General features: G+C 47.4%; 1 protein-coding gene across 1 annotated transcript in view; it reads right to left on the bottom strand.

The window, feature by feature from the left end:
• GRIK3 (glutamate ionotropic receptor kainate type subunit 3) overlaps positions 1 to 17752 on the bottom strand; it is a 1024044-nt gene that overhangs the window by 553047 nt on the left and 453245 nt on the right. Inside the window, exon 2 of the mRNA XM_069223872.1 lies at positions 13131 to 13307. Within this exon, the coding sequence (XP_069079973.1) occupies positions 13131 to 13307 (177 nt within the window). The remainder of the gene's footprint in view (positions 1 to 13130; positions 13308 to 17752) is intronic.

The raw sequence follows: 17752 nt of genomic DNA on the forward strand, positions 1-17752 counted from the left end.
CCTCCAACACCCTGCTAAAATCCCTTATAGAAAACAGTCAGCTGAGACTTCTCAGGATAGAATTCTACACATAGGAAACATACATCATCTGTTGATAGGCCTAATACTGCCCTCTTGTAGAAAGCTAAACATAAGATGACCTGGTTGGTCCATTGAACCACAAGGTTAGATGTACCACAATGAAATGATCTGATTCTGCAGCTGTTACATTTTTGACGTAGTTGAGAATTTGCTGCCGAGATCACATAACAACATTTGCTGCATAATTTTCACATTTAACCAAAAGAAATTCTAATTCAAAAGGAAATGTTAGCAAATAAATTTGACAGCAACATGCACTCTGCACATGCACTCTACAAAGGTTAGCTGGTCACTCTTCTTCTGTTGAGTGTTGTATTCAGGTGTTGCAGGTATTAAAACTGTGACATTTGTGTACAGAAAATATCAATGCCCCTAGATGATGGACTTGAGACATGGTGTTGCCTGCAACATGAAAACAATACTGCTGTATTTAAATGCCATAAAAAGGCTGAAAATAATGATTTATTTTCCATCATTTATGCAGATTAATTATTTACCTTAGACACTATCTAAAAGCATTAGCTAGTTAAACATGGCACTCGAGCCCTCATTACGACTTCGGCGGTCTTTTTTGAGGACCGCTGAAGCTGCTGCAGCCAGCAGACCACCAGTGTTGGCGGTCTGTTGACCGTCATATTACATGTCCTGAAATGACTTCCACCCACCAACAAGACTCTGCTTGCCGTATTACGATACGTAATATGGTGTGGCGGAGTCCTGTAGGGCGGTGCGTTGCTGGCGGTGGAAAACGCCAGGACCCATCCCCTCCCAGATGGCCACCTCGTCGGACAAGGTAAGTTGATCAACCGAAAGGGGGGAGTGGGGGGTGTTTGGTGCATGTGTGCTGTGTGTGCATGTATGTGTTCCTGAATGGGTGTGCGTGAGTGCATGTTTGTGTGCGTGGAGGGAGTGAGTGTGTGGAAGAAGGGGGGTTGTGTGGATGAGTGTGGACGAAGGACGTGTGTGTGTGCTTATGTGTGGATTAAGGGGGTGTGTGGCTGAGTGTGGATGAAGGGGGTGTGTATGTAGGGGGTGTGTGGATGAAGGGGGGTCCGGATGAGTGTGGATGAAGAGGGTGTGTGCATGTATCCTGATGAGTGGGGGGTGTAAGGGGGTGTGTGGACATGTGTGTGTATATGTGCTGGCGACAGGAATGGGGATTCCTGTCTCTGATTGTGTGACTGTCAGGCATTTCGTGGCGGGGTGACCGCTGCGAATAGCCTGGTGGTATGCTGCCTCGTAATGTGGTTGGCGGCCTGAGCCTGCCGCTGGCCCAGAGGAGCTTACCACCAGCCAGATCAGTGCGACCGCACCAGCATGCCAGGTGGTGTGGTGGTGATTTGGCTGTGGCCAAACCCCACAACTCATAAGGTCTGTGGTGGTAAGACCTCTGCCATGAGGCTGGCGGTCTCATGACCGTCAGCCTCGTAATGAGGGCCTCAGTGTGCAGATCACTGATATCACTGTTTATAATATCTAATATCTTGAAGATATCATTGCCTTCCACAGAGACTCTTAATTTATACATTTGGAATTAATAATATTGCTCTGCACGGTTCTTTCCTAATGTAAACAGATGTTTGTAAAGAACAAAAAATAAATCCGAAACCAAAGACCAGTTTTAAAACATATGTAGATGTGCGGAATAAAATAGACTCACTCTTTATTAAAGGAAACATGAGCATATGTTTTTTTCTAAGGAATGCAATGTAGTATATCTATGTAAACTATATTAGTCCTTCAGTTACAGAGGGTAGTGCAAATACAAGGTGTTTCTGTGCTCAAATGCAAGACAAAACCATTATTTGATTGTGAAAATCATTTTTAAATGGGATCCCCTACAATCGTTTTTCTTAAAAACACGTTTTTGTTTTCAGGAGTATTGGGATCCATCTGTTTCAATAGTAGAAACATGAGACAATAACTTTACAGAATTCTATTTCTGACAAACTGTCCTGATACGTGTTTTCACAGCACCCAGATGGGAGTCATCTATATACAATTGTTGAAACCATAAATGAGTGTCAATGAAGCTTGGAAGTAGTCTCATGTACACAATGAATATATTTGGGGACAGAGTTGATCCCTCTAGAGATGCAAAGTCACAATTAAGTACTACCCCGTTTAGGTAACTCCTGTACAAAAAAACAGATAAACTGTATCATTGTTTTATAGAACCTTGGATTTCAAAGTCACATTTAACTGTTGTAAGAGTTACAAGGGAACTGCATGGTTTTTCACATGTCCACTTCAATATATAGGTACTTCAACTAATAAATACATAATTCTGTTACATTTTATATAACACTTTCTCCTGAAGATCCATTTAACAAATTAGAAGAATGAAAGCTATCTTGACCACGCCTTGAATATTTCTAATAATCTTAGAAAGCTTACAAACGCACATTAAGACATACTAGTGCTAGAAAATAACTAGCAGGCAAGGAGACAGCAGAGTTAAGACTGAAAAGGTGTCAGGCAGGCAGAGTAAGCTTGAATTAGCAGAGATATTGAATTTCAAGATTAAAAGATATGGAAAGAATAGCACCAACCACCCTGATAGACTTTACAATTGCTGGAATAGTTCAGAGATAAGTTTTCTCCAGCGAAGTCCGGGTCTCCTCCTTAAAGAGTCACATAATAAATGGATACGCTCTTAAAAATTGATGGTTTGGCTGCGGTTAATTGCCAGTAAATCTCTTCCTAGTGATTTGAGACTGAGGTGTAATAAAGAAGGCCTAAATGTATTTGTGATGCAGAGGTTTCAACCTGCTGAAGCGGGTGAACCTTAAATTAGAGTATTCCTAAATAACAGGAAATACAATAATCCACAAGTAACCAACATCACCCTGGATCACAGGAAAGCACATATCAGAGGAATGAACAAGAAGGGTGCCGACAATCATCAGTCATGCAGGTCATCAACCCTTTTCTGACTGTAAGGGTTGTTTGCACTTAGGGAAATATTTTAGGGAACAGATATATGCTTCATAAACACCAGCCACGCAGGAGTTATAGAGTATCCAAGACAGATTATGTAGAGTAGTCCGTCGTTCCACTTTGGTGTCTGTATCTTAAATCCATGACTATATTCGCTCAAAAATGTACATTTGCGGTTGCCTTCTGTTTGGCCCTTTCCCAGAGATAGTTTCCTACTAATAGCGCGTGGATGCAAAATCTAGTATTGTTAAGCCATAATATATTAATTAATTGTCTAGTGCTTTAAGTAACCATAACTCAAAACTAGGATAATAAAACAAAAGAGTTAGGAAAAAAGAGAATTGGGAGAAAAGGGGACGTGATCACTGCGGCAATGGCAGTGGACGTGTGAAGCAGAGCTTTGATGCTGACACTCCCTCAGGCCTCATCATTCTGCTGCCCGAGGGGTCTCACACAACAGGAAAGACCACCGAGAGCCAGTTAATGGTGGGGGCGAGCTCTGAGGGCTCTGCCTCCCTCTCCCCACAGCATAATCGCAGGATCCGTGGCCCAAAAGAGGCAGGCAGGGGTCCCATCCAGCAGCAGGTGCGCTGCCTCAATGCAGAGCCGTGAAGAGTGGGATAAGCCTGCACTAAAGAAAGCGGTTGCCCGAAAGGTCTGAGGAGAACAGCGAGAACAACGATGGCTAGCTGAAACTCTATGGCCCTGCTCCCTCGTGACATAATTGCTGGATCAATGGTCTATGCAAGGCAGACCTGAGCCTCAGCCAGGAGTGGGCATGACCACCTCAACAGAAGCCTGTAAGAAAGGCAATAGGTCTGCAATGAAAGAGACAGCTGACAGTGGAACAAAGGTAGGCAGCAGATCAGCAGACTGCAGTCCCAGAGAGCCTTGAGGTGCAGTGGTATCTATCCCCATGATAGAGGGACACATATGTGTGACGTTGGCGGCCCTGCGGGAAGTGAGGCATGGGACTAATATCATATATGTCTATATGACTATATGTCCCAGACTGATGGACCCCTGCAATGGCCACTGAGCACTTTGGGGAAGCTCGATGAGCTCCCCAGTGCCCTGAAGCTGCATGGCCCATATACTATGGGCAGCAAAAGTGGCAGCCTTTCCCAGCAAGGGGAGTGAACAGAGGCGGTGAGGCCTAAGACAAGGGGGGCACAACACGGCCTGACAGGTCTCTGGGGGAGGAAACAACAAAGAGCTTACTTGGGACAGATAACAAGAGGTACCTCTTTTCCCCATACCCCTGGCATCAGAACACCCCTTTTTGACAGGGAAGGTGGGTCTACAAGGAGGACGGCTAGGGCCTATTGGATGGAACAGTCAGGGTAAGCCATGTGGCAGACGCCTTGCTCCCCGATGGGACCAGAGTGATGGTCCATCCCAAATAGAGCAAAATGGTGCAGCGGACTGATTCCTGGTCACAGCCTCAGGGAAGGGGCAGCTGTAAGCTCATACTGAATGCATCTTGGCAAAGATTACAGACACTGATGTGGTTCCGAGCACAGGATCGAAATAGTGGCACTGGACTTGGACCTACTTCCCACTGACCACAAGAAGCTGACAAGGAAAGTGACAAAAACAGAGAGGCTGCTGGCCCAGGCTACACCAGTGGTCAAATGCAATTTGGCCTAGTTGCATAAGCTCCAAACAGAGTTCAGGTCCCTCACTGTGTGCCTGAACAATGAAGAGGGGTGCTCAAGGCTTAATAATGTGCACATAATTGGGATCCCTGAGAAGACTGAGGGCCTGAGGGATGATCTTTTGATTGAAAAATAGTTCCTGGATATGATGCTGGGTGTCCTAGGCTTCAACGCTCTACAAAGTGGACCATACTCATAGAGTCCTGGTCCACTTCCTAGCTCTGGAGCTCCCCACACCTGATCATAGCCAGACTGTTGAATTTCAGAGACAAAGACCACGTTTTGAGGGGTGACACGCACACAAGGCTCTTGGTCGATGGAGTGTCACTCAGTGAACATTTACCCAGACTATACTAACACAGTTCAGAAGCCACCTCCGTGCCCTGGGTCTTTAGTATGCAATACGTTTCCTGGATAAGGTCTGCATGTCCAGAAGGCAATGTTTTGGACTGGTTAGAGGCACAAGGGCATCCACCACCTGCATCTGAAGTAAAACCACTCCAGCCTGAGAGACATCTCTGGAGATCCTCCAGCAGGGGGTGCTAAAGAGGGAACAATGACTTCAACTAAGGATCAGGCCTGTGAGGATAGAGCTCGGATAGTGAAAGACGTCCTGGAAGGGAGCCCATGGGCAACAGACAATGAATGGGCAGCTCTCCAACGAGGATCCTCTGAATCCAGTCGTAGCTCTGAGGCCTCTGGGGTGGAGCTGGATGGAGTAGGCCAACCAGTGGTCACCCGATGACTGTGGATGATTCGCTCTAACCCCTGGTATCACAGGCTGAGAACTGAGCAGAGCACTGATAGGGCACCAAATATGAAGTTGGCAGTGATAGATAGCCTTCGAGAGAGGGTAACATTTACCTGCAGGACAGCAGCCACCCTCCCACCTAACAAGTACCTTCTTACATTTGTGAATGGTTGTATACCATGGTTAAGGGGGGGTGACAGGCATCTTGTGTGTTGGAGAGTGTGGTCCTTCTCCAGAAGCAGTCTGATTTTGCTGCTACATGTGGAAGTGAAACTACTGGCAAAGCTGTTGGCGAACTACTTGGTGCGGGTTATACCCCTGGTGGTGGCACAGGACCAATCAGGTTTATGCCATATAGGTCTACCAGACACATTCTCAGGAGCTTTTTTGGCTCTTTGGCAAGGGAGGAGTGACTGGGAGAGCCAGCACCACTCACTCATGCAGAAAAGGCGTTAAACTCCATGGAATAGCCGTACCTGCAAGCAGTTTTGGAGCGGATGAGGTTCAGTCCATATTTTTGGGCACAGGTGAAATTGCTTTATATCAACCCTTTGGCCCATGTTTGTGTCAATGGAGCACTCTCATTAGAATTACCCACGGGGAGAGGGACTAGAAAGCAATGTTCCCTATCCCCTCTCCTTTTCATAACAGCAATTGAACCAGTGACCAACTGCATTAGGAAAGATGTTCTGCTCTGGGGATTCAGATGGGACCAGGATTGTGAGGGTGTGGTGCCACCTTATGCAGGTGATGTCCTCCTATATCTGGCAGGCCCAGAGGGTTTAGTCAACAGGATTTTAGAGATCTTCAGGGTGTTTGGGTGCTATTCAGGTCTCTGGATAAATTGGAACAAATCCTGTCTCTTCCCCTTGGTTGGATGGATCCTCCAGGAGAGTTGGGACTATCCCATACACTGGGAAAGGGTCATGTTTAGATACTTAGGTAATTACATCACACGTGACAGGAGCCTCTTCTACTCCTGCAAGATGAGCAGATTGCTGGGAAAATACAAAAGGGATGTGAGCCAGTGGAGACATCTACCGCTGTCCTTGCTAGTCCTAGCTGTATTAAATGATTTACCTGCCCAAAATACAGTATGCATAGCAAACCTCCCTGTTTGAGGTCCCTGAACAATTCTTCAAATCAGTGGATGCCAAGTCTAGGTTCCTCCTCTGAGCTGGAGGTGTGCCACACATTGCGATGGAGACCCTCACAAGAAAGGTAGTGGATGGGGGAATTTATTTGCTGAATCTCCGACCTGTATTACTGGGCAACACAATGGGTAGTGCTCAATGAATGGTCATTTGCAGACCAGACTGAGCCCTTCCTTTGTGTAGACAGGAGGTTCCATGAGCCGCAGTGGTATGTGAAGTGGAACTATGGGAAGAAAAGCCTAAAAGGACTGCTAGCTCCTACCACAATGGCTGTGGACTTCTGGAAAAAAACAGACACATGACTGGGATGGCAGGAAGTGCTCAACCTGGCGACTCCACTATGGGTGATGGAGGGTTGGTCTTGCTGCAGGGAATTGAAGGCCACAGGAAGTGAGATTTGATTGGAATATCAAAACTGAAATAATGTACGGTTGAACCAGGAAATCTGACATTTCAGGACCTTCAATCCCAAACAAGCTGTCTGGGGGACAATGCTTGAGATACCTCCAGGTGCAACACCAACTTAGGATTCTCATTGCCCGGTGACAGAGATGCCAGAAAAGAGCCCACTGGAATATGGAGTACTGGGAGACCCCTACACCACCATGCGATTTCCGCCATCTACATCATGTTGCTGGCCAACAGTGCTTCCCTATATCACATGCTTCATGGGAGATGGGAGGGGGATCTGGTTAGACTGGAGGATGATGAGTGGTACCAGGGGGAAGTGGTGATTCAAGCAGGTTTAGGTTGATCCAGTTCAAGTGTTTGTACCAAGTATATTATACCAGAACTACATTATTCACAATGGGTAGAGCGGCATTGGATAGATGCCTGCTGGGATCCAAACAGAGAGGCACGCTTATACACACTTTATGGAACTGTTCAAAAATTCAAATTCTGGGAGGAGATCCTTAGCTGGATCTCTCAGTCTCTAGGAGACTCTTTGGCACTATACACCAATGTAGTGATGTTGGGGATCTGGGGAGAACAGACACAATATATATGCTCCTCTTCTGCAATGTGGCCCTGATGGGGGCACAGAGAGATGTGATACAAAAATGGAGAAGGAAGAGAGGCCCAACAAGGCAGCAATTGGAGGCTAACAGACTGGTGTATGAAGGTGGGAGAACAGATATACCATGCACGGGGATGCTCAAACAAATTTACGAAAGTGTAGGGATCCTGGAAGGGGATGAAATACGTATTGTCAGAAAATGATTGATGATGAGGGGCTAGGGATTGAAGAAAGCCCACAAGAGCCGATAATGATAGTGTGGGCTTTGTTTATAGAACATTGTGGCTGGATATTGCGCCGTGACTTCAACGGTGACCGCTCAGCCCTCCACAGGGCTTGGTCGCCCCACTCACTGCTGCCGCTCCTGCCTGCCTTTGCCGCCTCCTGCCTGCAGATTCCTTCGCTCGCTCGCTGCTCCTGGGATTTCCCGCCGCTGCCTCCCTGCGGCCCCGCCCCCCTGTGATTCCATTCGCCGGACCGCTCCCGCCACCCAGCTGCTCCTCCCTCCCGGCTCCTTACTTAAGGGGACCGTAGGGGACCACAGAGTGTGACCGCTCAGCACTCCACAGGGCTTGGTCGCCCCACTCACTGCTGCCGCTCCTGCCTGCCTTTGCCGCCTCCTGCCTGCAGATTCCTTCGCTCGCTCGCTGCTCCTGGGATTTCCCGCCGCTGCCTCCCTGCGGCCCCGCCCCCCTGTGATTCCATTCGCCGGACCGCTCCCGCCACCCAGCTGCTCCTCCCTCCCGGCTCCTTACTTAAGGGGACCGTAGGGGACCACAGAGTGTGACCGCTCAGCACTCCACAGGGCTTGGTCGCCCCACTCACTGCTGCCGCTCCTGCCTGCCTTTGCCGCCTCCTGCCTGCAGATTCCTTCGCTCGCTCGCTGCTCCTGGGATTTCCCGCCGCTGCCTCCCTGCGGCCCCGCCCCCCTGTGATTCCATTCGCCGGACCGCTCCCGCCACCCAGCTGCTCCTCCCTCCCGGCTCCTTACTTATGACGCCCCCAGAGCGACCGCGCAGCGGACGCGCGCAGCGGGTGCTCCGACTGAGCGCCGAAGGTGCGCCAAAGGTAAGCCCGTCTGCGCCCGTCCGCGCCTGGACCGCGCCCAGCGCCAGACCCCCTGGTCCTCGCCCTCGCCAGCACACCCTGCACAGCTACGATGCCAGAACCCTCCACGCACTCAACGCCGGCCGAAACACCGCCTGCTACCGAGCCACCCCGAGACGCACCCACGGACCCTTCACCTGCCTGACCTGCCGCTTCACCAGCCTACGACCCAACACTGCACCTACTAAACCGAGCCCCAGCAACAAACACCTGATGTGCATCCTGCTCAACACCCGCTCCGTTCACAGGCATGCCGTCGAACTCTGGAACCTCCTCGATTCGACAGCACCAGACATCGCCTTCCTGACAGAAACCTGGATGAACGCCTCCTCAGCACCCGAAGTCGCCATCGCCGTCCCAGAAGGCTACAAAATCACCAGGAGGGACCGCGTCAACCAGACAGGAGGAGGCATCGCCATCATCCACAAGAACACCATCCGCATCACGACCAACTCTGATGACACCTTCACCTCCGCCGAACACCTCCACTTCCAGATACACACCAACCCCAAGACCACGCTCAGAGGCACCCTCATCTACAGACCACCGGGACCACGCACACAGTTCAGCGAAGACATCACAGACTTCGTCAGCCCCCACGCCATCAATTCCACCGACTACATCCTCCTGGGGGACCTCAACTTCCACCTGGAGGACGACAAGGACCGCAACACCACTGCTCTACTGGACAACCTGGCCAACCTCGGACTCAAGCAACTGGTAACCACCCCTACACACCACGCCGGCCACACGCTTGACCCAGTCTTCTCATCCAGCAAATATGTCACCTTCAGCCACTCCACCAATCTCCAGTGGACTGACCACAGCTGCGTCCACTTCAGCTTCAGTAAAACGACGACCCACCACCACCCTCAACAAACCCCCCGCAGGAGCTGGAACAAGATCACCGGCGACCAGCTCACCACCTTCCTCAGCCAGAACCCCCCCACCAGCTCAACGGACCCCAACGAAGCCGCCAACAACCTCACACAGTGGATCACCAACTGCGCAGACGCCCTCGCACCACTGAAGAAGAACCCCCCCAGCAGACGCAGCAGCAAGAAAGCCTCCTGGTTCACCGACGAGCTCATCACCTCCAAGAAGAACTGCCGCTCCCTGGAGAACACCTGGCGCACCAACCAGACCACAGACAACATGACGGCCCTCAAACACGCCACCCGCAAACACCACCAACTGATCCGCGCCACAAAGAAGACAGCCTTCAAGGAACAACTGGACAACAACACCCACAACAGCAAGGAACTCTTCAGCATCGTCAAAGAGCTCTCCAACCCCGACGCCGGAAACAATGACATCACTCCCTCGCAAGACCTCTGCGACTCCCTCGCAGCCTTCTTCCACAACAAGATCGCCAACATTCACAACAGCTTCGGCCCACCAACCACAAACCCCACCACCGAACCGATGCCCCCCACCGCCACCCTCCGCACCTGGACCCCAGTCAGCACCGAAGACACAACACGCACAATGAACACCATCCACTCCGGATCCCCTTCGGACCCCTGCCCACACCACATCTTCAACACGGCTGACCACATCATCGCACCCCACCTCCGTGACATCGTCAACGCCTCCTTCAACACCGCCACCTTCCCGGAGTGCTGGAAACACGCCGAGATCAGTGCCCTGCTGAAGAAACCAACTGCAGACCCCTCCGACCTCAAGAACTACCGCCCCATCTCGCTCCTCCCGTTTCCTGCCAAAGTCATCGAGAAGACCGTCAACAGACAGCTAGCTGCCTTCCTCGAGACCAACGGATCCCTCGACCACTCGCAATCCGGCTTCCGAGCCAACCACAGCACGGAGACCGCCCTCATCGCAGCCACAGACGACATCAGATCCCTAATGGACAATGGGGAAACTGCGGCCCTCATCCTCCTGGACCTCTCCGCAGCGTTCGACACTGTCTACCACCGCACCCTGGTACAGCGCCTGAACAACACCGGCATCCAGGGGAAGGCCCTGGAGTGGATCGCCTCATTCCTCGCCGGAAGAACCCAGAGAGTCCGCCTCCCCCCGTTCCGGTCAGCGGCCACCGAAGTCATCTGCGGAGTTCCACAAGGGTCATCGCTCAGCCCCACCCTCTTCAACGTCTATATGAGCCCCCTCGCAACCATCGCACGTCAACACAACCTCAAGATCATCACCTACGCCGACGACACCCAGCTGATCCTCTCCCTCACCAGCGACCCGGACGCCGCCAGAGCCAGCCTACACGAAGGGATGAAAGACGTCGCCGAATGGATGAAGAACAGCCGCCTGAAACTGAACTCAGACAAGACGGAGGTCCTCATCCTGGGATCATCACCATCCGCCTGGGACGACTCCTGGTGGCCCCCCGCCCTGGGAGCCACCCCCAAGCCAACGGACCACGCTCGCAACCTAGGCTTCATCCTGGACTCCTCCCTCTCGATGACCAGACAAGTCAACGCCGTCTCATCTTCATGCTTCAACACCCTGCGCATGCTTCGAAAGATCTTCCGGTGGATCCCCACCGAGACCAGGAAGACGGTCACCCAGGCCCTCGTCACCAGTCGGCTGGACTACGGGAACGCCCTCTACGCCGGCACCACCGCCAAACTCCAGAAGAAACTCCAACGGATCCAGAACGCCTCAGCACGACTCATCCTGGACATCCCCCGACACAGCCACATCTCCGAACACCTGAGAGACCTGCACTGGCTCCCCGTCAACAAAAGAATCACGTTCCGACTCCTCACCCACGCACACAAGGCCCTCCACGACCTGGGCCCCAAGTTCCTCAACAGCCGCCTGACCTTCCACAAGCCCACCCGCCAGCTCCGCTCCGCCAGCCTCGCTCTCGCCACCGTCCCCCGCATCCGCAGAGCCACCGCCGGAGGAAGATCCTTCTCCTACCTGGCAGCCAAGACATGGAACTCCCTCCCCATCCACCTCCGGACAACGCAAGACCATCTCGCCTTCAGGAAGCAACTCAAGACCTGGCTGTTCGAGCAGTAGCGTTTCCCCCCCCCCCAGCGCCTTGAGACCCTCCGGGTGAGCAGTGCGCTATACAAATGCCTTTGATTGATTGATTGATTGATTGAATGGTCTGTCTGTCTGTCAGTTGATATGCCACTAAGTGGGGGAGAGAATGGGGAGTTGCTATATGTTCATGGGTTTGTTGGTTGTACCAATATTAAATAAAAAGATTTAAAAAAAGAATTGGGAGGAAAAAAGGACAAGGCAAAATAGGGGGAAGCGAAAGGAGCTGTGATGATGAAATGGTCTATTTCAATAAGCTAGTATCTCAGATGGAGTGGAAATGTGCTGCATGTTGTCTTTGACTAGTAGGTAAGAAAGATAAGAAGGCACTGTTTATAATAAAATATATTACATCGGAACAATTAAGTAAAGTTGTTTATAGAGTGCTTACATAGTCCAATAGGATTAAACGCTGTACTGTTATTATGATTACCATGGTCACCGTTATTTGTATATTCTTGCTTTATATCTGCTGTATACATGCTTTATCATCAGATTTTCTTTGTGTTAGTACAGAAGGCATGGTGGAAGCTGATTGCGTGAGATTGGCATAGAACAGTGGTTCCCAAACTTTTGACTTCTGTGGACCCCCGCTTTATCATTACTGGATCCTGGGGACCCACACTGAATCATTATTGGACTCGACTCCAGGGAGTCGTTACTGAACGCTGGTGACCTAATATGTTAATATTATTTAATTTTCAAAGCAGTCACGGACCCCCTGAGGAGGCTTTGCGGACCCCTAGGGGTTCCTGGACCACAGGTTGGGAACCACTGGCAGAGAATAGTACTCTTCTTTTCAAACGTCATGGTGCCGAGCTGAGCATGAAACAATGGTTCAGGCTGTTAGGAACAAACACAGTGGGAAATGTTACACTGGGAATGTGTTTTTGGTAAATTCTCTTTAAAATTATTATCTCTTTTCCTTATTTAGTCTCCACTCCTGGCACAAAAGGGTGCATTTTTTATATGTGCATCGATTTAGAAGTTGGGTACGTTGTGCCATTCAAGATTTGTCACACTTTTTTATGATGTATATTAAGAGGTTTTACTTCAGTGCTTTATGTAAGATATTTTACTACATTTTCTGTCTCTGTGCGAGGCTAAGAGCTGAAAGTCTAAATACACCATTCATTGATAAATTTCATTTAAACTTTGCACGTAGAAGAAAGAGGTTTATAACTAGAGCACATCCAGTTATGGATTTGACTCAACGTATAGGAGCACAAATGATAATAGCGCAACACCCTGCATGCAATGCAAGTCGATTGAGACTACCAACTAACTGCACCTGCAGTTCTGAACATGACCTCTTTGTTTCAGTGAATAGCTCTACCAAGCTATTGACAAAGATACTTTTTTGTGGGTAATAAAACGTAAACAAATCCTGCACCCACCTTTTCTGTTGGCTTCAAAGCTGTCGTAAAGGTTTATTCTTTGAATGTCGTATGTCAATGTTGTGTTTGGTAATAATGTTCTGTTTCTGTTGATTATGTTGGCAGCAAATCGGAAAGCGTGCTCCTCAGCACTGACAAGTTGTCCACTGGTGCCTTCCAAAAATTCAAAGATTCCTCCTGTAGAAGAAACACAATTCGTTAAAGAATGGTAATTTTAGATTATTTTACAGAATATTTTGCAGAATTTGCAAATAGAGCGATTTATTCTCTGTTTATTACTTCATCTCAGTACATATGTACTGATTTCCCCCGCCCCCTTTTAAAAAATGGCATCTGGAAATAATCAATAATGGATGTGACATATGGAAGTCACTTGAAGTCTACATTCAATAAATTCAAACTCCACAGATTATACCTACTATAAGAGGGAAAGGATTATGTTACCATTCACAATACCATTACAACTAAAATTCACTGTAGAAGCTAAAGGGAAGCAATGTGTAAAAAACAGGGTTTTGGTTGTTCACTATTTATTAAGCGAAAAGAAAAACAACACACCTTTCATGATTTTTTCAAAATTTAAAAAAATAGGAACATGTATGGAAATTTAGATTTAGAGGGAGAAAGATTTTGTAACTAGAGTTTGTGTTCCTTCTTTTCAACAAAATAAGCAAAGCATCCTTAGTTGTTTCTCTTACTTTATCGAAAATACTTGGATTGATATTTACATACAAAGTTTACGGTAAAAACTCTTCAATTTCACGTTAGTTATAAATGGAGAAAAAAAATATATAACTTTGAAATTTCAAATAATTGCAAACTTCTGGATCCCACACAGTTAATCTAGCAAAATTATAATTTGATATCCCATACTGAAGATTTATGATCTTGCAAGATCGGGTCACTATAAAAAGTATTACAAGTTATGATTTTATGGGACTAATGCACATTTTAGATGAGTAAATACTCTTCAAGAGGATAAAAATAATTCTAAGTGTAATTTAGCTTTGATATCGCAGCATCCCTTTACTTACTTGCCAACGCTGTCTGTTGTAAAAGTAAATGTCAACTACGATGGTTTGATTTTATAGTCATGGATTAGAAAGAAACGCGATGTTGTCCTGCAGTAATGTATCAAGGTACCCCGAATCTGTTTTGAAGGGAAACGACAATGGAGTGAGAAGGTAATTGTATATAGAGTTTCCCAAACTAGTTCAAAAAGAGTTCCTTAGCCAATGATCAGAGAGCTGACAAAATACAACAGTAGGCTCAGTGCCTGACCACGGGTTTGAAAGTGACAGGCTCGAAATACACGTGATAAAAATGAATGAGTGCCACTGTACGAGTAATGTGAACAGCTATTATTTAAGCTCGTATAGATAATTCTCTTTTTAATTAGGCTTTGTGAGATATATCCTACATATTGGCTATATTTAAAAAAAAGGAAATATATTTTGATTATTATGTAATCATGTCAGAGTGAGCCTCTTTCTTATAAGCATGTCAGCATCTCAAAGTGTATGATTCTAATATGTCTTTTTAGCATAATGCAGTTCTGCAAACATATCATCCTCGGGGTCATAACTAAAACTAATAAAGTATTGCACTTGAAAATGAGAAGAGCAGCGCTGTTTTATTTCAGATTTTATGCACCAAATGTTTGATTGTATTCATTGTGGTGGATAAATTCTCTTACATAGTCAACCCTACTAAATTTGGTTTAGTAGTAGAAAGTAGACATATGAAAAGATAAACAATATCAAATGGGTTTAAACGAGTTATTTGCTTATGGTCACTTAATAGTGACAGTTGCAGGTGTTGCACTTGAAAATGAGAAGAGCAGCGCATTCTCTTACATAGTCAACCCTACTAAACCAAATTTTGTAGGGTTGACTATGTAAGAGAATTTATCCACCACGATGAATACAATCAAACATTTGGTGCATAAAATCTGAAATAAAACAACATTCTCAAGCAGCAACCACAATTCCTTTCAGGGTGAAGTCACAATCAAATCCTAAATTAACCTATGCACAACCTTGGGGTAGCCTGGAACACAGCAGTCAGGCTTAACTTAGAGGCAATATGTAAAGTATTGCGTAACACTTCAAACAGTAACACAATGAAAACACACCACAATAGAAGCCCACAACAGAGTTAGAAAAGCAGAGTACTTTTTAATAAATACAACAAGGATAAAGCAACAAAAATCTAGTCAGTAGAACTGGGGATATTTAGTTTTAAAGATTTTAGTAAAAATAGAGTCAAAAGGTGTGAAGCCACCACTGTGGATATATGGTTGTTCTGGACCGGGACAACGTCACAAGTCCAGGCCAATCACAAAGGAGCATGGGCTGACTACAGTGACCCAGTTAGACCTGCTGAACAGAGTACCCTAAATCCTGGTTTGTGGAGTGTTGTGAGGGTCCACGTTGAAGATGCGTCGCACAGCTGCAGCAATATGTCTATTCTGAGATGCGGCAGAGCTATGGTATGAGGTCCTTCTAAGTCGTTGCCAAAGAACCCGTCGATGAGGACTTGTGGTGCCAAGTCCGGAGTCAAGGATGTGTCGCACAGTTGGGGCAATGTGTTGGTTCCACAGAGCTGTGAGGGTGTGATACGGAATCCAGCGTCATCATCAAGGCTGCTGTCAATGGGAGATGGGAGGGCCTGCGCTGAGAATGCAGTGCACCACAGCAGTGCCTATGTGGTGACAGGCTGCAATGTGATGAAGGTCTTTAGGGTGGTCCCTATCCTCACAGCAGTGGTGATACTTCGGTTCTGCTTGGTCTTGCACTACACAGCAGAGGATATGCTGTGGTTCCACTAGATTCACAGAGGCTGGCAGAGCACCTTAAGTTCACTTCCAAGGGTCCAGGAGTGGGATGGCACTACTTGGCTTGGCAGGGTAGGCTCACAGATGGCAGAGTGCAGGAAAAACGATGTTGGAGCCTTCTATCTCTGAGACTCAATTCAGGAGGCCAGCCACTAAGTCCTCTGAGGTTCTGTGTTAAAGAAGTGCAGGTCTAGTCCTTCCACCCCAGGCAGGAGTGCAGTAGGCAGCAGGTCAGCAAGGCAGCAGCACAGCAAAGAAGTAGTCCAGAAGGGAAGCAGTCTGGCAAAGTGGCAGTCTTTACCAGCTCAACAGTCCTTCTTGACAGAGTATTCACAGGACCAGAAGTGTACTGAAGAGTTGGTGTCTGAGGTCCGCTATTGATGCCCAGTTGTACCTTTGAAGTTGGGGAAAACTTCTAGATGTTTCCCTTTGAAGTCCCCAGCCATCCTGCCTTCCTTGTTGTGGCTCCAGCCTAACTGCAGGGGTATGCAACCCTATGCGTGCAGGCAGGGAGCAGCCAATTCAAATGTAAATGGGGCTGTGCCCAGCTCCTCCCTTCCATCCTGCTAGTGATGGCCCATCCAGGCCTACCTAAGCCGCCTTCTGTGTGTGGCTTTCTAGGAGGATTGCACAAAGCTCAACTGTTACCTACACCCAGTCATGTGATCCCTAGTACAGGCTACAAACACTATACAGCTAAGGCAGGAAAACACTAACTTTTTTGAAAGTGGCATTTTTTCAAAATTGTAATTAAAAATCTGACTTCATCACAAGTTAGGATTTTTTATAACAATTCCGAAGACATCAAACTTAGCTGGTAACCTGGTCCCATTCTGAAATTACAGCTTATTTAATGTAATAAAGTAACTCCATTATTAGTCCTTGAGAGAGAAAGGCGTTGCAGCAGTGAAAAACGGATTAAAGAATTTTTCACTGCCACGGACATTAAAAAAATCAAAGTATATGTCCAACCTATTAAATACACTGCACCCTGCCCTCTGGACTGTCCAGGGCTTACCCTAGGGGTGACATATGTGTAAAAAGGGAAGGTTTGGGCCTGGCCAAAGGCTTATTTTGCAGGTCAAAATGGTAGTTAGAAACTGCACAAAGAGGCTGCAATGGCAAGCCTGGGACATGTTTTAATTGACTACTTAAGTGGATAGCACAATCAATGCTGCTGACCAACTAGTAACATTTCAACTACAGGCCCTGTGCTCCTTTACTAGGGACTTACAAGTTAATGCAATATGCCAATTGGGGAGAAACCAATATTACAGAGTTTTAAGGAGTGAATACACAATCTTTAGCACTGGTTAGCAGTGGTTCAAGTTTATAGAGTCCTAAGGTTAGCAAAAACGAGATCAGCAAAGATGGAGGGGGAAAGCAAAAAGTTGGGGGGGGGGGATCCTAAGGCTGACAGGTGTAGCATACAGCCTTCTCGGGACAAACAAAAAACTGGAAAACAAGCAAATAAATACCTAATAGACAAAACAGCATACAAAACCATGCTATTTTGTTTCTATGTACATAAATACATTTATACTCAATATTTTTTCAACCAATTAATTAATCATCCAAGCCTGACTCTCTCATGGTAAAAGGTAAGTGCTGGTTTGATTGTCTTGCTTTAACACTAAGTAAGACTCTAATAAGCAGAAGTGACAAGGAATCTATGAACACTGTGCAACCCTACTGAGGGCAAGTGTTTGCAATATATTGTCTGTAGTTTGTTGATATACATTATTAATTTGTTTTTCTGTCGATTTATGTGGGTGTTTATTCTTAT

Source organism: Pleurodeles waltl, chromosome 3_1, assembly GCF_031143425.1.
Source record: "Pleurodeles waltl isolate 20211129_DDA chromosome 3_1, aPleWal1.hap1.20221129, whole genome shotgun sequence".
Taxonomy (NCBI): Eukaryota; Metazoa; Chordata; class Amphibia; order Caudata; family Salamandridae; genus Pleurodeles; species Pleurodeles waltl.